Below are 20,464 nucleotides of genomic sequence, written 5' to 3' on the forward strand. Positions count from 1 at the left end.
CCGGATGCACTTTCTCCATGTGACGGGTAAATGTACCGTATCCTCCACCCTTTCGGAATGTGTATACGTTTTCGCAATAGTTGCAATACACATTATAAGTGTCAGGATCGTTACTATCTTGTACCTTCTTGAAATGTTTCACCATGATGTTGAGCATAATTAACTGAAATTGATTTCAATAAATACGTTTTTGATATTTAGTGTAGTTTAATTTCTTTACTTAAGTGGAGAGGTTATATTGGAAATAACTTTTATTTCCATAAAATAAGATCCACTTGTCAATTTTTTAATAGTGTATTATGTAATGTAGTATACAATGCATGAGGTGATCCCTTCCGGGTATCTTGCCTCTTATCCCACTAAAATTAGATGGAGATGGATTATTTATCACTATAAAACTATGCTATCATTATTTCGAAGGGATCATATTTACATACTCCACAAAGACATACGGACTCCGATCCCAATTAAATATCCCATATTTAACATGTGCGGATTTTAAGAAATTATTGACTTTTATAAAAAAAAACTAGATGGAAAAAGTTAGTAGAACGTGAATTCCATTTTTATATATTAGTTTTATGATAATTGTGAATAGAATGGATTAGTGAAATATAAGATACATTTATTAAAAGTAGTAAAAATAAAATGAGACATTTATTGTTGACCGTCCAAATAAAAAAATATGGGACAAATTTCAATAGAAAATTTTTAGAAAAATAAACAAATAAAAAGACCCTCGTATTTTCGATCAAAGCTGGCAGAAAATAACAACAAATCGACTACATGCACAACTAAGCATATAAGGCAAAAATATATCAATATCACAAAATAAAAGTTCCAAAAATTAAAACCGATCAGTTCCTGTTGGTTATGTTTGTTTTGTGAAAAATATAATAAATAGTTAAAAAGTGGAGAGAAAGTAAAGTAAGATAGGATAATATAGAAGAGAGTTGTATCTACATTATTCTCTTCCTTACTTTACTCTCTCTCCACTCTAACTATTTATTATCATTTTCGCAAAACAACGGTCGAAAAGAATCGCCTCACTTGTAGTGGGACGAAGGGAGTAGTATACACCAAATATTTCAGCTATAATCAACTCAAGAATTCATGGACGCCTTTTGTAGCCATTTTCACTAGAATCATTTTAACCAACTGCATATATGAAGAGCTAGGAGAAAAACTAGTGAAATTAAAATGTATCGAAATCACAAACGCATTACGCATGGTTAAAAATGTACATAGTGATCGATGATGACAACGGTAGTGTTTTTAATGGTTATGAGTCGGACGGCATACAATTTTCTTTGCATAGGGCGTTCGTATAGAGGGAACCTTTCTCTCACTGTGATCATGGATTTGGGTCACTCCCTTCCCTCTCTCTCCCATCATTGAGAGTCATCATCTTTTCCGCTTACTCCTGTATCAAGGTATAGCATCAGAGGCAAACACAGTCGAATCAGTCTATTGGTTAACAATATGTGTCGTGGAATAAGTACCTCAGATGGACCATTTGAGGATGTAGCATCAGATATTCGTGCTTCGGATTTCTCATTTGAGTATCTGACAGATGATTCCATAGTTTTATCATATTGGCATTGAGGTATGATAGGTTATAATTTGGGGGTATATAATTATAATGTACTTTGCTTTAACCCTTACGTTGACAATATTGTGACCCAAATGAGCTCCACGCAATCAACCCACAGAAGCCTTTGTTCGACAGGGATCACACCGTAGGTAATGAGATGAGCAAAGGGCCAAAGCTTCCATCCCGCCTGAAAATGAAAGGTTGTGTTGAAATGCAGAGAACAAATATGCATATTGTAGCAATACAAAATGAGATTGATCTTAGGCTGATTGAGAAAATCGTGAGACAAATATTCCAAAAGATGAAAAAAATTCAAAAAGTTATGAATTTTTTTAACCACATTACCATCAAAGGATAATATCAATCAACATCACCAAAGGACTTTGGAAGAAGAAATTAGCATTTAGTTGTAATAGTTCTTATATTATATCATAGCAGTAATGGTAATAATGAAAATAAATAATATAATAATGATCTGTTCTCTATTATTACGAAATTCATAAACTGTATATAGTAAATGAAATATTAGAACTGGGCAATTCTGCTTCAATCATATGTTACAAATCCTTAACTACAAAAATGAAAGAGATTGATCACACAGCTTCATCAAAATATTTACTCATTGATCTCATTAACCACCATCAAAGATCATCAACAATGATATGAAACTGGATATGCAAACTCTACGACAACAGTCATAGAATTACGAATAAGTTTGAAGAAGAGAGTTCTTACCGTCAACATGGGCCAGAATGTAGCTCTCAGCTCTCTAAACACGGTGACAGGGGACTCGAAACGTAAGAAGCCTAAAAGTGTGTAATAGATGCTATTCCAAACTGCAGACCATAACGTCTGATCAAAGACAACTTTCGCAGGAACCACCCACCAGTCATGAAAAGGAAACAAAGCCTGGACGAGAACAAATTATTTAGATGTTAAGTATGTTGAGTCACAAGTAATTAACAAGAACAACGAAAGGAGAAGATATAGAACCAGAAGATTAATTACCTCGCAAAACTGATAGTAATAATGAGAAAGTGATCCGTGCAGCGTAAATCCCAGCAGACCAGACCGGAACATGCGTGCACGATCAAAATCAAAAATCGGCTTCCCTTCATAGCACTAAATGTCAAACAAACAAATGAATAATCCATATACAAACACTAATATTGTATACACATATTACATCAGTAAATCGGCTTACTTGTGCAATCCAATCCCCGACAGAGTAAACCACTCCACTTATTACCATTTTTGCCAAGACTGGGTTTGTTTTAAGGGCTTCCTCGTAAGCACTCCAGTTGTGCTGAGGCGCATATCTCACTATCTCAAAAAGTGTCCATCCCTTCGTAAACAGAACAAATTAGTTCTATGTTATATGATTATATATCTAATGCAAAAGCAGTCACACATAATGAAAAAGTTAGCTCTAGCGTGATGATGTTGCTGAAAAAAAAACGAGTCACAAGGACAACTGTCAATCAGGTTTGCAAAACTATCATAAACCAACACTTCTAAAGCGTACAACTTAGCAGAAAACATATATAAAAAATACCCTAGAACTAACTTATTTACCACACAAGTTCGAGACGCTTCACGATTGTCCAAATTTTATACTCCATTTGGAAAAGACATGAAGAATCAGCAAAATAATAGAGAGATGTGAGAAAATAGGCAAACAACAATAAGGCTGCATATATGATGGCCAATATATCACCGCAAATCCATGAAAATGCAAAGATTACAACAAAAAGCAAAGCATAACTAGCTCATAATTCTCATAAGAATACAAACAAGGAACTGCAGTCTCCAATTCTGCATCCACTTCCACATAAAGACCATATTTTTATCAGCACCCCCAATTTCAATATGCTACAAAACTCAAAAATAGGGTTCATCAATCCCCAAACAAGATTTACTGGTTCTTAAAATCACAATTAAAATTCAATTAGATAATGAATCGAAACTCACATGCCAGTAATCATGATCAATAGTGAGCAACTTTGTTATAGCGAAAGAGCCAGCAGATAGCACAATAGTAGCATTAATCGCCCGGTCAATCTGCCTCTGGATTTCCTCCTCGCTATTCCCATTGCCGGATTCAGGAACAGCGACGCAGGAAGTGGCGGACAAGAGCCCTGCGGCGCCCTCGAAAGACAGCCTCTCGCTACTGAAACCCGCAATCACCTGATCGACAGGGGACGGATCGGCTGCTCTCTCGGAGAAAACGACGCCGTCCGGGTGGTCAACTATGTCTTCGCTCTGCACGGGTAAGACGTCGAATTCGTTGGGCAGTGAGCTCACCAGCTGCAGGGGCTGCTTCTTGAGCTTGATGGTGGGTAGGGGTTTGAAGAGAGGGGAGGGTTTGTTTGGATTGGGTTTGGATTTGGCGATAGAAAGGAATGCTTGCGGCATGACGGCAGCGGTGGCCATTGCGGTGAGTGGCCTTGCGCCGGCGATGTGAGAGAGAGAGATAGTCTCTCTCTTCTCTTCTCTTCTCTTCTCTTCTCTTCTCTTCTTTAACGTGTGATGGATTTGAAGTGGTTCAACGAGTATATTCTGAAGATGTCTTGGTGGGGTCAGCATAGAAAATTGTTGATTGGGATATTTTGTCGTTTTAGTTTAATTGTTTATAAATAATGAACTGCATGGAAATTTTGATTTTACAGCACTCGCAATAAGGGCACGGATCGGCGCCTATTGCAGATTGGCGGCGATCGTCGAACGCCGCCCCGCGTTGGCAAGTGCGTCAGTGTTCGGATGTATCCCAATAACGACTCCCTGAACACCGACGAGTCAACATTTCCTAGCGGGTCCCATTCCCCGGCGGTTACCCTCCATTTCAAAGTGGCTACCCTCTCTTTCTTGGCGGCTAAGCTCCGTTCCAAGGCGGTTTCCCTTCATACACTCTGTACGCCGGTGCCGGCATACCGCTCATCCTCCTCTTACATTACAGGGACAATGTCTATCAGCCCAATATGGACAGAATCGTTAACGCTGTCTTGGCGACCAATCCTCTCTTCAGTACCGACGAGCTCTCGCCGTCGAACTTAGATCTTTCTCCTCTGAGAGGATCCTTAGCCTAGGGGGAGGGGGAAGGTAATGACGGGCAAGCCGTCTCAGCCCGAGGGTCGGTCGAAGAGGATGAACTACACTCCGCATGAGTCGATTGCTCTCGCGAAGTGTTGGGTCGACCTGTTCAAGAACCTGATTATGTCGAACATGCAGACACAAGGAGGGTTCTGGGGCGTATCGCGATTAGATTCGCCTCAATGAAGCCTGGTTACGCAAAGGCCCACAACGCGGACCAGCTCCGCAAACAGTGGGACCGGATAAAGGCCGACATCAACAAATTCCTTGGCATCTACGAGAACAATCTTCGGACGATGACCAGCGGCTAGATTATGGATGACGTGAAAGAACCGTCATTGCGGTAGTTCTCCAAATTTTTCCTCAGTTCAAGCATTGGGATAGCTGGCAAATCCTGAAAGAGGTCCTCAAATTCCAGACGGGGTTGGTATCGAACTCCCCGAAGCAGACGTGGTTTGGGGTCTCCGGAAGCTACAGTAGCAGCCCCGGCAGTGACTTCATCGACATTACCGAAGATGCCTGTAAGTTTCCTTCGCCTCCTACCCAGAGGTGTCCAATCGGTGTTAAAGCGGCCAAGCGGAAGGGGAAGGCAGCAGTCAGCGGGTCATCGAAAGCCCAATCGATGGTGGGGGTATATGATTTGGCAAAAAGCTGTCAAGATCCAACAACAGAGATGTTGTTCGAGCTTATAAGAACATCAGCTACCGAACCCAACCCAAGAAAAGCAATATGCATCTCTTATCCAAGAGTTGCGGCGCGATTTGGGGATGAGTGACGATGTGGATGAGGGGATGATGGGGACGAGTTTATTTCTATGTTTACTTCTTCAATTTATTTGTTTTTTGTTAGTTTATACTCCTCTATCCCAAAGAAAATAAGGATATTGGGGACAACACATTAATTAATGAATAATTTGTAAAGTAAGAGAGATGAGCACACATGTAATTAAAATAGTATTAATTTATAGTGTGACCTATATTATTATTATAAGGGCATGTTCAGTTTACCAGATATGCCATGTTTTGTGGCTAAAATCTGGGCAAAATCATGTGTTCACTATACTAGTTTCAGTTCTCACCGATCTAATATTTGGATGAATCCCGCATTGTTCCACCAGTAAAGGCATGAACTATATCGGCCAAAAAGCATGGTTTTCAAATCTGGAGTTGGCGGTTGACCAAGAATTGGACACATAATAGCATCTCCAATGGCGGCGTCAGCGTAGGCACGCCGATTTTTCGCGGACGCCGGTGCTGACGCCGAACCATTGCAGCCGGCGTCAGCGAAGCTGGCTTAAAAATCGGCGTGCCTACGCCGATTCTAGGTAAGACGTCGATTCTGACGCCGATTCTCACTGCGCCATTGTAGGCCCCGAATCGGCGTCAGACCGGCGTTAGAATTTTATTTTTTTTAAAATTTTTTTCGAAACACTATATATACGCGCTTTGGACGTCATTTTCATTCGCACCACTTGTATTAACGAGTACTCTCTCTATCTTAATTTCTGTACAAGATCAACAACGAGAAATGAGTAATGCCGGTGGTGGTGGTAGTGGTGGGGATGTTGATGAGTACGAGCGTATGATGAACGAAGAGCTAGATGCCTATACGAATGGTGAGGTTGATCGATGGTTGGAGAGTTATATGCAGCCGGCGGTACCTCGCCCACGACCAGTTGTCCACCGTCGACAAGTGGTTGATCGTGATCATGTAGCTGCACATCAGCGCCTGTTCACAGATTACTTCGCAGAGGAGCCGCATTTTAACGCCAACCATTTCAGGCGTCGTTTTAGGATGAGGCGGGACGTGTTTATGCGTATTGTTAACGCTTTGGAGCATCGATATCTGTATTTCCGCTTCAGACACGATGCGGCTGGCAGACCCGGCCACACTCCTATTCAAAAGTGCACTGCGGCAATCAGGCAGTTGGCCTACGGGACTTCGGCAGACATGTGGGACGAATACCTCCACATCGGTGAGACGACTGCCATTGAATGTATGAAGTATTTCTGTCAGGGCGTGATTGAAGTATTCAGTGATCAGTATCTCCGAAAGCCTACCCCCGAAGATTGTCGGGATCTGCTGCGGATGCACGGGGATCAGCATGGGTTCCCGGGAATGTTAAGCAGCATAGATTGTATGCATTGAGAGTGGAAGAACTATCCCGCTGCCTGGAAGGGGTTCTACACGACCGACTATAAGGGAAAGAATCCCATGATGATCCTCGAGGCCGTAGCTGATTACCGGCTGTGGATTTGGCATGCGTACTTTGGGATAGCCGGTTCGAACAACGACCTAAACGTCCTCAACTCGTCGCCCCTTTTCAACGAGCAGTGCCAGGGCGTCGGTCCTGCCATCAGTTTTGTCGCCAACGACAACCAGCATGATATGAGCTACTACTTGGCGGATGGGATATACCCTAGGTGGCCAGTCTTTGTGAAGACGATCCGCGTTTGGTGTGCATTTGGTGTGGAGCGCGCATTTGGTGTGCTTCAGGCTCGATGGGCGTGGAGCGCGCATTTGGTGTGCTTCAGGCTCGATGGGCTGTAGTTAAGGGACCAACGCGTTTGTGGCATGTCGACTGCATTGCTGATATAATGTACGTCTGTATTATCATGCACAACATGATTGTCGAAGATGAAGGTGTACAACTGACTAATTGTGCCAACGACGATAATGAAGCATGTCCAAGCCACGGCGTCGCCGCCGCCAACGTACGAGCTGGGGTACCTCACGATGAAGAAGCCCTCCTCCAAGCACATGCCGACATGCCTCAAACGGATGCTCATATTCGACTGCAAAAGGATTTAATTGAAGAGTTGTGGGCGCGAAGGATTGAAAGGCGTTAGTTTTATTTTAAATTATGTAATTTTTTAAATGTACTTTTAAATTTTTGTATTTTTTTAAATTAATGTATTTTTTTTATATTATTGTACTTTTTTAAATTTTAATAGTATTATTCAATTTTTAAATTAAATTCCGTATGTTGCTACGTCTGTAAATTATATAATTGTTATTAGTGATATGGATAGGCTATGGGAGGTCTATTGCATGTCCAGTTGCATGTCCAGATGATGTGGCAGGAGGATTTTAGTGCAGATGATGTGGCAGTAGGAAGGCTATGAGAGGGCTATTGCATCTCCAGAACCATTGGAGAGGCTCTAAATGACAAAATTTTCGTCGAACATTATGTTTCTCCCCCAATTGGAAGGATTTTTTTAGTCCAAATATAACAACCCCAATTCTTTTTCTCCAAAACTCATCCTAACAAGACTCACTGAACTCATGCTACAAATTACAATTGGTGGCCCCCCTCTTTCAATTCTCAACAAGAATTATATCTTTCGAAATCCAATTAAGGTAAACTGAACGTACCCTTAATGTTTAATGGTGGGTCATAGTGGTATAAGTTGTAAATAAATTAATGTGTATGGGTAATGAGGTCGGGAGAACTGCGAATAGCCTAGATGATAGAATGACGCAAAAAGAAAGTGTCCATATTTTTGTGGGACGGAGAGAGTATTTGATATACTAACAATTAAAATGAATTATAGTGAGATGTGGAAATCAAGATAGGTTGAGGTAAGCTGAGATGAACTGCGAATAGCCTAGATGATAGAATGACGACGTGACATGAGGAAATTGAAGATGAGCGGAGGATGAGGCTCAGTGGCCTTAAAATAAGTTCAAATTTTGTTGATCAATTACCACAATCATTACAACACATAGCAAATTGAGATTATTGGTGTTTCACTTCTATTATAATTATATACTCCATCTGTCCGGCATTCGAAGTCCCATTTGAGATCTACATAAATTTTAAGAAATATAAAAGAAAGTGGGCGAAAAAAGATAGAGGAATGTGAGACTTATTTTTATATATAAATTTTATAATAAAATGTGGGTGGAATAAGTTAATGAAATGTGAGATCTACCACCATTTATAATATTAGTGAACTGAAACTCCTAATCAACGGACTACAATGGTAAATCGGGACACTTAATGGCGGATAGATGGAGTATTAATTTCTAATTTTTTTAACATAATTTTAAACAACTATAAATGAAACATACTACCAAGGAGCGAGTGAGCTTCACCGCTCAACCAGAACTGAGTTCTGCTAGGGGATGCTAGCAACGCGTCGCCCCCCATCTCGTCTCGTTGGACTGAGACGGGACAAGTTTTAAAACTCATGTTGTAGACAGTGGCGGATGCAGGATTTCAACTCTGGAAGGTCCAAATTACTATTATAAGTGCATATTATTTTTCGATAGTTATCTCACTACAAGTAGTTAGACATGAATGAAGTTGTGAGATATATAAATTATAGTGAATGCTAAATAATAAAAGGGTGGTGACAAGAACTAGAAATACATATGATCATTGTCGTTAAAAGTAGTGTCGACATTGAAAAAACCACCATTGTTATGAATACCTATAATATTAAATGTTATACAGATATGACATATATTTTTTTCATAATAATCATATTTTTTAAAATGATTTATCTTGAATAATAGTAATAAATACAATAACCAAAAAGAGATTTTTTTTATTGCAAAGCGTGTTAATTAAATTAATAGCTTGTCTATTTGAAAAAATGGAAAATGTTGACAAAATAAAAACTAGTCCTATATGAATGGGAAACATGGCTAAATTAGCCTAATTACGGTTTTAGAAGGATTCAAACTCGAATCTCCATTGTGGGAGGCTGAATAGTCAACCGCTTGAGCTAACCAAGCTACATTTATTTTTCGTGAACTTATATATATATATAGTGAAAGTTACAAAACTTGGGGTTCCATGGAACCCCGAGCCACCATATAGGTCTGCCACTGGTTGTAGATGCTCTTAATGTAGTTGAGTAGTTTCTTTTTTTGCTTAAATAAACTTTATTAACTCTCTTCTATTTTACTTTATCTCTTTCTTTCTTTATTCTCTTTCCATTTTTACCTTTATGCTCCAATTTCCTAAATCCCTCAAAAAACATGTCTCAATTAACTTGAGACAGAAAGAGTGTCATCTTTTATATGCATAAATTTTTTTTCATATTCATTTTACTTATGACATTATTAACAACAACTTCGTACTATCAAATTACATTACATGAAAAACTTAAAGCACTCTCGAAAACTCAAGGCTCACAAAATTAGTCTAATTTTCAATCACAGTTGACACGCTCGGATTTTGTATTGTTTTAAGATCATTATTTGGTCCATTTTGAGTATTAAAGTTGCATTACATGTCCATTATTTGCATATTTTATCTATTTTGGAATTTTTGACGTGTTTTGTAAGAAATGTGTAAAACAAAGCTTAAAAAGATAGCAAAAAGTCGAAGTTAGGAATCTGGAGTTTTCGAGCCAGCCAGCGGTCCACTGCACCTCAGCCATCGACTGCTGCCCCTGTAGCGGTCCGCTTCGAAATATAGAGCGGAAAAGAAGAACACGCCCAGCGGCTGCTGGAGTGTGAACAACGACCGCTGATTTAGATCTGGTAGCTACAGAATGATTGCCAGCGACCGCTGAACAAAGTGCAGCGGCCCGCTGGAAAAAACGCGGCGTACATAAATTGTCATATTTTCTCTCCAAGACTTACCATACTATGCTGAAGATTTACCATATCATGACACACGACTTGGAGGCTATATATACCCCTAAAAGCTTCATCAAAGGAACATCTTGCTGCATATTTTTTAGAGTATAATATTTGAAGAGTTCCTTCCACTGTTTATCATTGCTAAAGGAGTTTGAAGAATGGATTCAAGAGAAAATCAAGACTACAAGATGCAATCTTTGGGTTTTATTGTTATAGTTCTTATGTTTTCTATGTTTTCCCTACAAAATGTGGGTTTAGATAATATCATTATGTGTAACTAAATTCATAAAATTTTAGGAATGTGTTAGTAACGACTTTGGTTTATACAGTTCCTATTTATTTAATATTTGTTTTGTTCATTACTTCGTTTCTATTCTAAGTGTTGGATAATACTTCATATTTGAGTGACACATTCTATGATGATTTATTGACGTGCAACATAATCGTGAAAGGAGGTTTGCAAGTTAGAAGAGCTTAGTTGACGCTACAATTAATTCCCCTTAAAACGGTACTGTTAATTGAGAGCGAGAACAATAGGAGTCTGAGGAGCCTTTAGGAGTTACAAATCTAGGATTGACGCCTCTAGTGCATGTGATCTACTTTGTGCCGCATGGACAATATTATGTGACTCGTTATAGTGAAGTATGAATTGTGCTAGGGTGTTGTAGTTGGAAATTGTATAAACCATAACTGTGAAAGCACATTCCTGGAATGCCCTTATCCCATTTGTTTCATCTCAGTTATTTTATCTGCAATTATTTACTTGCTTTATTAGTTTTTACTTTTCAAAATCAAAAACCTTTTGTTTTTCCAAACAGTAGAAGTATCTTAGTAGAAGGTAGACAATCTGTGATAGTTTTCCGCATTATCGATATCCGGTACTGACCTTTGGCTATACCATATATACTCTGTATACTTGCAGGTTTATTTAGTGCTAATAAAAAGTTCATCACTAGTCTATTATTTCTACCAAAGCACCTGCAATAAGATCATTCTCATTTTCAGTCAAAACATAAATGACCAAAACACAACGAGTATTCAAGATTATGGCTGAAATCGGACCGGTCGAAAAAAATGGCCTACAATAAGTTATGATCATAACTTAGGACTTGGATCCCCTGCTGTGGAGGAATCACAGCAGAGGTGATGTGCACTCACGTACCAATGTTTTAATTTTTTTTAATATTTTAATATTATACTCCCTCCGTCCACCATTTAAAGAGCAATTTTGACTCGGCATGAATTTTAAGCAATTGTTTGACTTTGTGAAGAAAAGTAAAATGAGAAAATGAGTGGAATGTGGAACCCATTAAAGTATTAGTTTTATATTGGATTGTGAGTGTAAAAAGGTGGTGGTGTGTGGGACCCACATATTAAAAGTGAAATAAAGTAAATGATTCTATAAATCGTGGACAAACCAAAATGGCAAAAAGTTCTTTAAATCGTGGACAAAGAGTATTTTATAAATAAAATATTGGAGTGTGAGTGTACAGTATCCCTACTGTGATTCCTCCATAGGGGATCCAAATTCCGTAAGTTATTGCCCAATTCAGTTATCCAAACATAAGGTTAACTTCGATACATGTTATGAAAAAAAAGAGTGTAATTCCAGTAAAGTTTGTTACTAGGTTATGTGTTTAAATAAGATTCTGTTAAAACTCAGCCAAGACGTTACTTGGTTTTGTGCTGAAATAAAATTTTCATGAAATTTTGGTTTTGTGCTGAAATAAAATTTTCATGAAATTCTATTAAAAATGAGTCACTCACTCCTTTTAAAGGACCTTATAAAGGAGTAGAATTATTCATTCTTATATAGATGAGATAAGATTATTACCAAGTGAATGTGACAAGATTTAGTCATTTAACACATACCGCACGGACTTCAACGTGTGAGTAGGCAAGATAAGAGGATCAACATTGATGTGGGCCGGAATGAACATCGGACTTCCACTCGTGAGATAAATAAGAGATAAAGAGATCCATCATCGATTTTAGATCTGCTCTGATATCGTATTAAAAATGGATCGCTCACAAAGGGCTTATAAAGAGGAGGATTATCCGCTCTTATATAAATGAGATAAGATCATTACTAAGTCGACATGATAGAAGACTTAGACATTTAACAAACTCAATATAGCTTTTTCTAAAACTCGAAATTAAATCTCATGGCCTATTGGCATACTATCACAAGGTAACGAATATAAGTATAAAAAATGTTTATAAAATTTCCTTTAACATGATAAGTATATCAAAAGCGAAAGACCTTGAACTAAATTACCACGAGTTCACGACCATGCAAAATCAAATGGATAATAGATAATTAAAAGCAATATATACCACGAGATATGGGTGCCATGTTTCATTAAAAATCTGGTCCAAAAAAAAAAGTGTCAAATGAACATAAAACAAAAACTTAAATTCTTATATGGTGGACATGTGTGGCGATAGATCCTAAATTTCACATGTCACATCTGACATCGTGGCACACCATAATGGGACCAAAGACCAATTAATTATATGATCTAATTTATTCATTACAATTTAATTCTCGAGTGGGAAATTTATTATTTTCGAAGGTTGCACGCTTGGCCTTGTTTAGTCCCACTCATCGTGGTATATGTAAACCACAACTCCTATAATTCACACCTCTCTTCATACCTCTCACACAGCCTCTCATTTAATTTAAAATTTTTATTTTCTAGTTACCATTTAGTTTTAATACTGTATTTAGTTAGCAAATAATTTATAAAGTTAAATTCATAACAAAATAAATAAAAAATTACTTTATTAATATTCAAAAAAGGTACAAGTCCTACAAATCTATACATATATAGAGGAGTTTTTGAGAAAAAAAATGTCAATATAATTTTTTCTTCCTCCCATTATAAATGAGACGTTTCTTTTTTGCTGTTATTTTGCGAAGATGATAATAAATAGTTCAAGTGGAGAGAAAGTAAAGTAAGAGAGAGAATAATATATAAGAGAGCTAAATATACATTATTCTCTTACTTACTTTACTTTCTTTTCACTCTAACTATTTATTATTCTTTTTGCAAAACAACATCCGAATATAAACGCCTCAATTTTGAATATATATACTATAAGATTATAAATTAAATTAATTGAATATATATTATAAATATGGAGAAGTGAAATTTGCTTTGTTCTTGTTATAATTGAAGAATTGAATGGTTTTCATGGAGAAGAAGTGAAAAGGTTTTTGGAAAAAAAAAAGAAGGTGAAAATCCGATTATATAGACCCGACTCATGGCCCATTTGCGATTCATATTTTATAGCTTTTGCTGTTGATAATTCAAACATCACGTCGCTTTTATTCTCTTGCTTCAATTTGCGCTCCATATTTTCCTTTTAGAGCATCCACATTGGGCGCCCTAAAGCCCGCCCTATACACCGTCACGTCAGCATTTTATCCTCCTCCCTTTCCACTTGCAGTGGGGCGCCCTAAGGCGCGCCCTAAGCATTTTACTATTGTTTTATTAATTAATTTAAATATTTTCATTGATATTCGTTAGGTTGTGTACCCGGCTACCGTGCGCCATGACCAAACATCGGGCTACTAAGACTTGAGTATCAACCGAAATCCATTTTATAGCGTAATTTGAGAGTTTAAAAGTTAATCGAAAAGTTACAAATGAAAAGTGAAGCTGGGGTATATATATAACAAAATTTTCGAATTTAAAAAAAAAAAAAAAACTAAAACGCGTTGCATCGTCCGCGTCGCCCACAGTGGGCGGACCATGGCGCGGACGATGCCCTATCGTCCGCGCTTCGTCCGCAGACTAAGCGTCGGGCACGGACGACACATCGTCCGTCGTCCGCGGAGCCACAGTGGCGGACGATAGCGCGCCCGAATCGTCCGCCCCACTGTGGATGGCCTTACGATCGATCACTGCATTTTCCTATGACATGCAAGCAAGGATCAAGCCGACAGACATGGACGAGGAGGAGGAGAAGTCCGGAGCCTCCGTAGATGACAACGAAACGCTTAACGTTCTAACAAACAAAGACGTCGCAAGGGTGTTTGCATATCGGAATTCAGGGCTCCGCAGCTCGAAGTTGAGTTGGAGATTTTTATTTTTGTTTTTATGTTTGCTGGTGTAATTTATTTTTTCTTTTAAGTTATGTCATGTATAGTAATTTACGAGATATACCAGTATTTTGATATGACGTGGTATTTGAAATTTATACCGTTATCATAACAAAATCTTCCTATAAGGTACCATACCGTACAGAAAAGAAGACGTCTGAGAAGCAACGAATATATTTATAAACTAGTAACAACATATTCCAAGTCAATGTGCATAATAACATGCTGTGTTTGGAAGGCAAACGCACATGTATTTTTCTTGTCAAGAATCTTGTTTGCAAATGCTACATATACAAAGATTCGAACCAACAGAAATGTCATCTTGATAGATACAAATAATAATTTCTCATGCAGATTTGGAACTACTTAAAACAGGCAACACTAGCAAGCATGTTGGAGAATTTCTATCTTCATTTGGAAAAAAGAAAAAGAAATGGGCACTTTTAACCTTGTTTAGGCAGAAAGAGGCGATCCTGGCCTTCTACCAACTTTGCAGATCGGATCACATCCCCCGTCTTGATCTCAGATAGTGTTTCTCGCCCCATGGTCGTGTAACTGTCAACCAGGGCAATACTATTTCAGAAAGTATCAAAATGGTGTCCTAGATTTATCTATTCATTATAACAAACAATGATTAAGAATCATTGACGCTAAAGGTGCGTACCCAAAAACAGAAAATTGGCCTTCGTCGAAGGATAGCCCTCCAAGGCCAGCCTGCAAACATAGAGTAATTTGATTTGATTTTGTTTTACGAAAAAATATATGAGGAATTTGATGAAGTTCATACTGCTCACATTTCTCTTGTCATAAAGATAGAAGAAAAACTGGTTCGGTGAAGAATACTCCTCGGAGTCTGGATTATGAGCCATGACCACTGCTCCATAAACTGATAGTGGAAGCACAGGAAGCTCCCCGTCCTTCACATGGAAATTTGGATGTCACTGATGGTAACTGAATTGAAACTCGGGTTGCCATTGTTCAATAAAATAGATGAGCTTGGTAAACCTGGACACTTAGAGTCGTTTTATAGAGTGGCTCGAATTGCCCAGATGGCATTATCTCGAGGGGGACTACATATCCCTTGTCTTTTCCTAGCTTGCTGTCCGAGAGGATAGCTTGGTCAGTGCAATTTAGTTTCATACCATCGTATGCCCCTTCAACCACCTAACATAATTTTAAAAACCAGGTTGAGAATCATTTCTTCAATAAGCCGTGACCGTGAGGGATATATATGATGCATACAGATATGAAAGCAAAAAACTTTCTGAATCATATTAAGTAAAGAAAGTACAAGAAAATGAAATCAAGATCTCTCCATGGTTACCATTGCCCAACTTTACAAATATATTCAAATTACATATCTCCATGTGCGCACATGCTTATCCTGCAGAGATACGTCTTCCAGGTTTTAGGTGTCAGTCCGCAGCCATATAACAGAATCTTTTCATTTTAATAGCAAATCCAAATAGAGTGGTTTATATTTCTTATCTGCCAAGCTGATGTATCGTATGGTAGCAGCTAGCAATATGCATATCGAATAAGACAATTATTTCGACTGCTATTTCAGATTGTCTTGTTTTATATTTGTATTCATTCAAAAAAGTACCAAGAAGTGAAAACTGAAAGCTAGTAAACAGTCATACGAGGAAAATGGCATAGTGTGAATAATAGTGCATATTGTCACTGTGGGAGAACAATGGATGTTCGAAAAGAGAGATTCCACTACCTTACCAGTTTAGCAAAGTTCCCTGCTGTAAGAGGCGCTGAGTATCCATCTACAACAACCTAAAGACAGATTGATTTGTAAGAAAACAGCATCTCATAGATATTCCACACATCTATATCTATCATAGGGTGGGTGTTATGAAGTGGTGTTAATACTGATCAAATGACTAACATGCACATATCATGACACAAAATGCGCCAATTATTTATGTACGGTATATTCCAGCAGGATTTTACAGTAGTTTCGCATAGTATAAGACAGTTTATCCAGTCCCAACATTAGTTTAAAAGGGTATTAGGTACACCTGAAGTATAGCAGTGTTTCTGGGTTGGCCACCAGCTGGAGAAAACATCGAGCCATCTCCTTTCTCGATAGCAAATTCAACTACTGCTCTCCCTGTAAGCCTTTCAGAAGTTTTACGATATCAGCCACAATGTATAAACCTCCACTCTTATATATATAGTGTAAGAACTTTAATAGCAGCAGCAACATGTCTTGGCAAAAGTGCCATAATATAGATTATACAGAGCATCAAAAAGACAATAGTAGAGAAAATTTCGAATAGAAGACTGAAAATGTGATGAGAAGTACGATGATTACCTTGGGTAGTTTTTGTATTGCTCAGGCAACAAAAATGATAATCCTGGAGCCTGTTGACAAATACAGCCTTGACACATCACTGATCAATTGGTGAACATGTAACTAGTCAAACCAGATAAAAGGCAACTACATAAAGGATAAGTACAAATTTGTAGTTCTCTTTTTTTCTCCGCCTCTAGCTATATTTCATGGAGTTAGGTTTAAGAATTTATTCAGCTTCTGATTGCAACTACAACTACCTGTAGCAACTCCAACTGTGCAACAGTATCCAACGTATTTGCCAGGCCAACTGATACCTTGTCTGGATCTTTATCCTTGATGTACTGAAGAAGGGTTTTCAACCCAGCCTGAAAAGATGAAATAAGTCTTTATTATTTCATGCTTACTGTTACCAAAATGTTATCAGCCCAACCTTGATTTGAAAGTTTTCTAGTTTTGGTGTATGTTGCCTCTGCCACACAAGACCGATGGATTATGGAATGGAACTAAATTCCACATTGTGGTTTGTGGAGGGTCAGAAACAAAAGGAGTAGAAGCTTTAGAATGCATATTACTGAATATTATGAAACAACTAACTCACATTCCCCAACAACAAAAATATAGGCACATAACCAGTTCCACCATATTGTCTTATCTTGTCAAAAGGAAAAGATAAAACCTGACTGGACAAAGTCATTAAGAAGAAGTAGAACTGCTACGAGCCTGCTCTCTTGCTCGGAGAAAAATAGGAAATTTAGTTTACTTAGCTCATATACAATGACTAAAATATTTTTAACCTCGGACGGGTTCTTTTTTCTAAAAAATCATTGCTAAAAGGAAGTAGTTGCATGACCATACATGAGATTTCATGACTAAGAACTTAAATAGAAGAGGAACAATTTTAACCACCATCTGCTGTTTCTAAGAGAACCCCATTAGACAGGAGAAGCAGGTAGTAAAATAGAAGGAACTTGGGAAATACATGAAAATGATACAACAGGAACACCGTGCATGGACGTAGAATCCTAATGATAAGATACCTACCCTACAAGCACAAACTGTGTTCTCCATTTGAAGTACATGAGTTTAACTTGTTTCATCTATATTACCTGTCCATCGGTTAGAGAAGCATAAAGAACTGAACCATTTTCTCTAAATTCAGCAGGCATGCTAGAAAGAATAGCTTCCTTTTCATCTACAGCAATCTGAAAATGAAAAGAACAAAGTTAACGGTAAGAACCATTGCCACCAGCATTAAAAGATAAGTCACTAGAAGAATTAACTAAATAGCAATGTGCACCAAATAGCTGATGGAATGAGTAGCAATGTACACCAAATAAATAAAGGAATGAGAAACACACATATATAGATAGATATAACTTCTTGCAAAGAATCATTTTAACCCAATTCAGTTTCAGACAGGAGTTTTAATTAGAAACAAGAGATCAAAGAAGTAGAAATTTATAAGTTATTACAAATGAAAGGAGAATAATTTTCTAAGTTAACAAGAGATGAAAGAAGGAGGGTCCTTAAAGCTTCTAAGCTTTCCCCCTTCCTATGATTATGTGCAGAATGATGAATACTGAATAGATCTGAAAGAACCACTGAATGTGGAAGTTACAACTATGGAGCAGTATTATGCAGATAATTTTTTTTTAAAAAAGTAATCCAACAGTCCCACATAACAAAGGGATCAACTGAATTAAGCCTACTAGCACCGCCAAAGTGGCAGGTGAGGAAGAGAAACAAACCAACAGTCCTATACAACAATGAGGCTCCACTAAATTAGTATTATCACATCTCTTATAAATCATTATCTCTCCTTTTGTAATCTAGAGAATGCATTTGTATGACTGCCAAATACAACCTGCACCCACAGACAAGGAAAACCAATATCCAACATACCAAGGAAATTCTCTACCCATCTGGAAGCAGATTGTAACTAAAGGAAGGTCGAACAATAAACTTAGCCCATAAAAGACACTAAATTTCTTGTGCAGTGCACCTGTGATCTTAGAAGACAAATGACAAGTATTACCTTTAGAGCTTTCTTGACGTTTCCCTCCATTGTTCCAAATGGCTTCCTTTGTGGAATCCTTAGCAAGTATGATATATCCTCCAGAGAATCCTAAGAGAGATGGAAATATTATGATATTTTGGCTATTGAATTCATCTTAACCTTTGAATATAAATATATCAAAATAAAAAGTCACTGTACTTTTCAAACCTGTATAGCTTTCATATCTTTGTTAGCAGGAATAGCTCTTCTCAAAGCCAGTTCTCCAGTCCGAGGAATTTTTGTCTCCGGGGAATAGAGTACCGCTTGAGCTGGAGGAATGAGCCAATAATCAAGTAATATCGAGGGTATTGGTGATGTCAGTTGGAGAAAGAGGACGATGACAGCAAAAGATTTCTCAAAAGGCTTCCTTCCTAGTTGAATCCGTGTCTTTAGGTCGGGGAAGTAATTTTGTCCATTCACTGACTCCTGCATGAAAAACAATTCATGTAAGGAGCTGGTGTTAACATTGGACACGAATCAAACAGTACATTTGTTTACAACAAGAAAAAATGAGATCCCAAAATCATGCAAAGAATATTTTTTTGAACAAATCAGATCATGCAAACAAGGAAAAATCCAAATAAAATCACTGAGGACTGATCAAATTCCCAGCATTCGGCAATAACTCATACTCCCTCTATCCACAGAAAATAGTCTCATTTTGTCAGTTTGGAATGTCCGCCAATAATAGTCCCATTTCTAAAAATGGAAATTCTCTATCATATTTTATCCACTTTTTCTCAAATCTCATACTTTACTTACTTTATCTCCATATCTCTCTTTACCTTATGTACTTTTTTACCTTCTCTCCTATTTTACCAATTTCTCATTAAAACACATAGAGACGATCTGGATTGGAATAAAGCACCATGAACCAAACAAATGACATTCGAGTAAAAACTCAGGCATAGAGGCGATCATGTGAACGAATCCACACTGAAATTCAATAATTCAACCAGAATTGTTCTATAATTAAAGAAATAGCGATGAATTTAGAGATTGAACTCTCACTGATGACATAGTCAGATGCAATTTTATAGGCATTACAATTACCTACGAAGAGTCGCCGTTTAGCTCTCCTATAATCAAGGGTACAATGTGGAGAACAAAGAAGCAATGTTAATGGAACATGTTGTTGCAGAGGGAAGAATGCGGACTAACCGTGGGGCCATAAGCCTTAATCGCGAGAATGCGATTGAATTTGCGGTGTGGATTGGTGGGGAGAGAGAAGCGAGTAGAGAGTTGAGGAAAGGGAAGGGATGAAGAGAAGAAGATGGAAGCTGATAAAGGAAGAGCCATGATGTGGTTTTGGCGCGCCTCATCCAAAGCCTAATCTGGAATCCTCTCATCTTCTTTATATCATTCACTTCACACTCACCATTTACATTTACCTTTCCTTTTTTTAACATTCATGTTAACTCCAGTTCCAGTGTTCACTTTCTTTTTGTAAATAAAAGTATATATTGATCATCCGTACGGTAATTGACACGATTATACTAAAATGACAATCAAAATTAAAATGACATCTTATCATCAATGAGGACCCTTGAATTTAGGAGCAGATTCAACTTTAGTCTGCCACATGGCAGACTTGCTTGCATATGAATCGCGGATTGCTTGATTATCTTTGATTTCGTATCACAGATTGCTTGGAACAATATGTCGAGTTGCTTATCTATGTATCGCAGATTACTTGCTTATGTATCTCAC

General features: G+C 37.9%; 2 protein-coding genes across 3 annotated transcripts; both read right to left on the reverse strand.

Annotated features, from left to right (window-relative positions):
- Window positions 1-1,175: 1,175 nt before the first annotated feature.
- Window positions 1,176-4,115, reverse strand: LOC121785232. The gene is made up of 7 exons (XM_042183616.1): window positions 3,566-4,115; window positions 2,799-2,939; window positions 2,603-2,716; window positions 2,330-2,503; window positions 1,666-1,781; window positions 1,503-1,566; window positions 1,176-1,423 (listed from the first exon to the last, which is right to left on the reverse strand). Exons 1-7 carry the CDS (start codon window positions 4,025-4,027, stop codon window positions 1,418-1,420), a joined length of 1,077 nt encoding a protein of 358 aa, XP_042039550.1. The 5' UTR covers window positions 4,028-4,115; the 3' UTR covers window positions 1,176-1,417.
- Window positions 4,116-14,620: 10,505 nt separating this feature from the next.
- LOC121785170 (peptidyl-prolyl cis-trans isomerase CYP37, chloroplastic-like) lies at window positions 14,621-20,136 on the reverse strand. 2 transcript variants are annotated; one of them, XM_042183547.1, is made up of 12 exons: window positions 19,916-20,136; window positions 18,923-19,180; window positions 18,734-18,823; window positions 17,805-17,900; window positions 16,956-17,063; window positions 16,717-16,766; window positions 16,421-16,520; window positions 16,122-16,175; window positions 15,396-15,554; window positions 15,185-15,307; window positions 15,055-15,104; window positions 14,621-14,945 (listed from the first exon to the last, which is right to left on the reverse strand). In XM_042183547.1, exons 1-12 carry the CDS (start codon window positions 20,051-20,053, stop codon window positions 14,834-14,836), a joined length of 1,338 nt encoding a protein of 445 aa, XP_042039481.1. In that variant the 5' UTR covers window positions 20,054-20,136; the 3' UTR covers window positions 14,621-14,833. The 2 variants fall into 2 exon arrangements, with proteins under 2 accessions (XP_042039481.1, XP_042039483.1); XM_042183549.1 differs by having other exon boundaries at window positions 19,808-19,944.
- Window positions 20,137-20,464: the final 328 nt, after the last annotated feature.

This window comes from Salvia splendens, chromosome 21, assembly GCF_004379255.2.
Source record: "Salvia splendens isolate huo1 chromosome 21, SspV2, whole genome shotgun sequence".
NCBI lineage: Eukaryota > Viridiplantae > Streptophyta > Magnoliopsida > Lamiales > Lamiaceae > Salvia > Salvia splendens.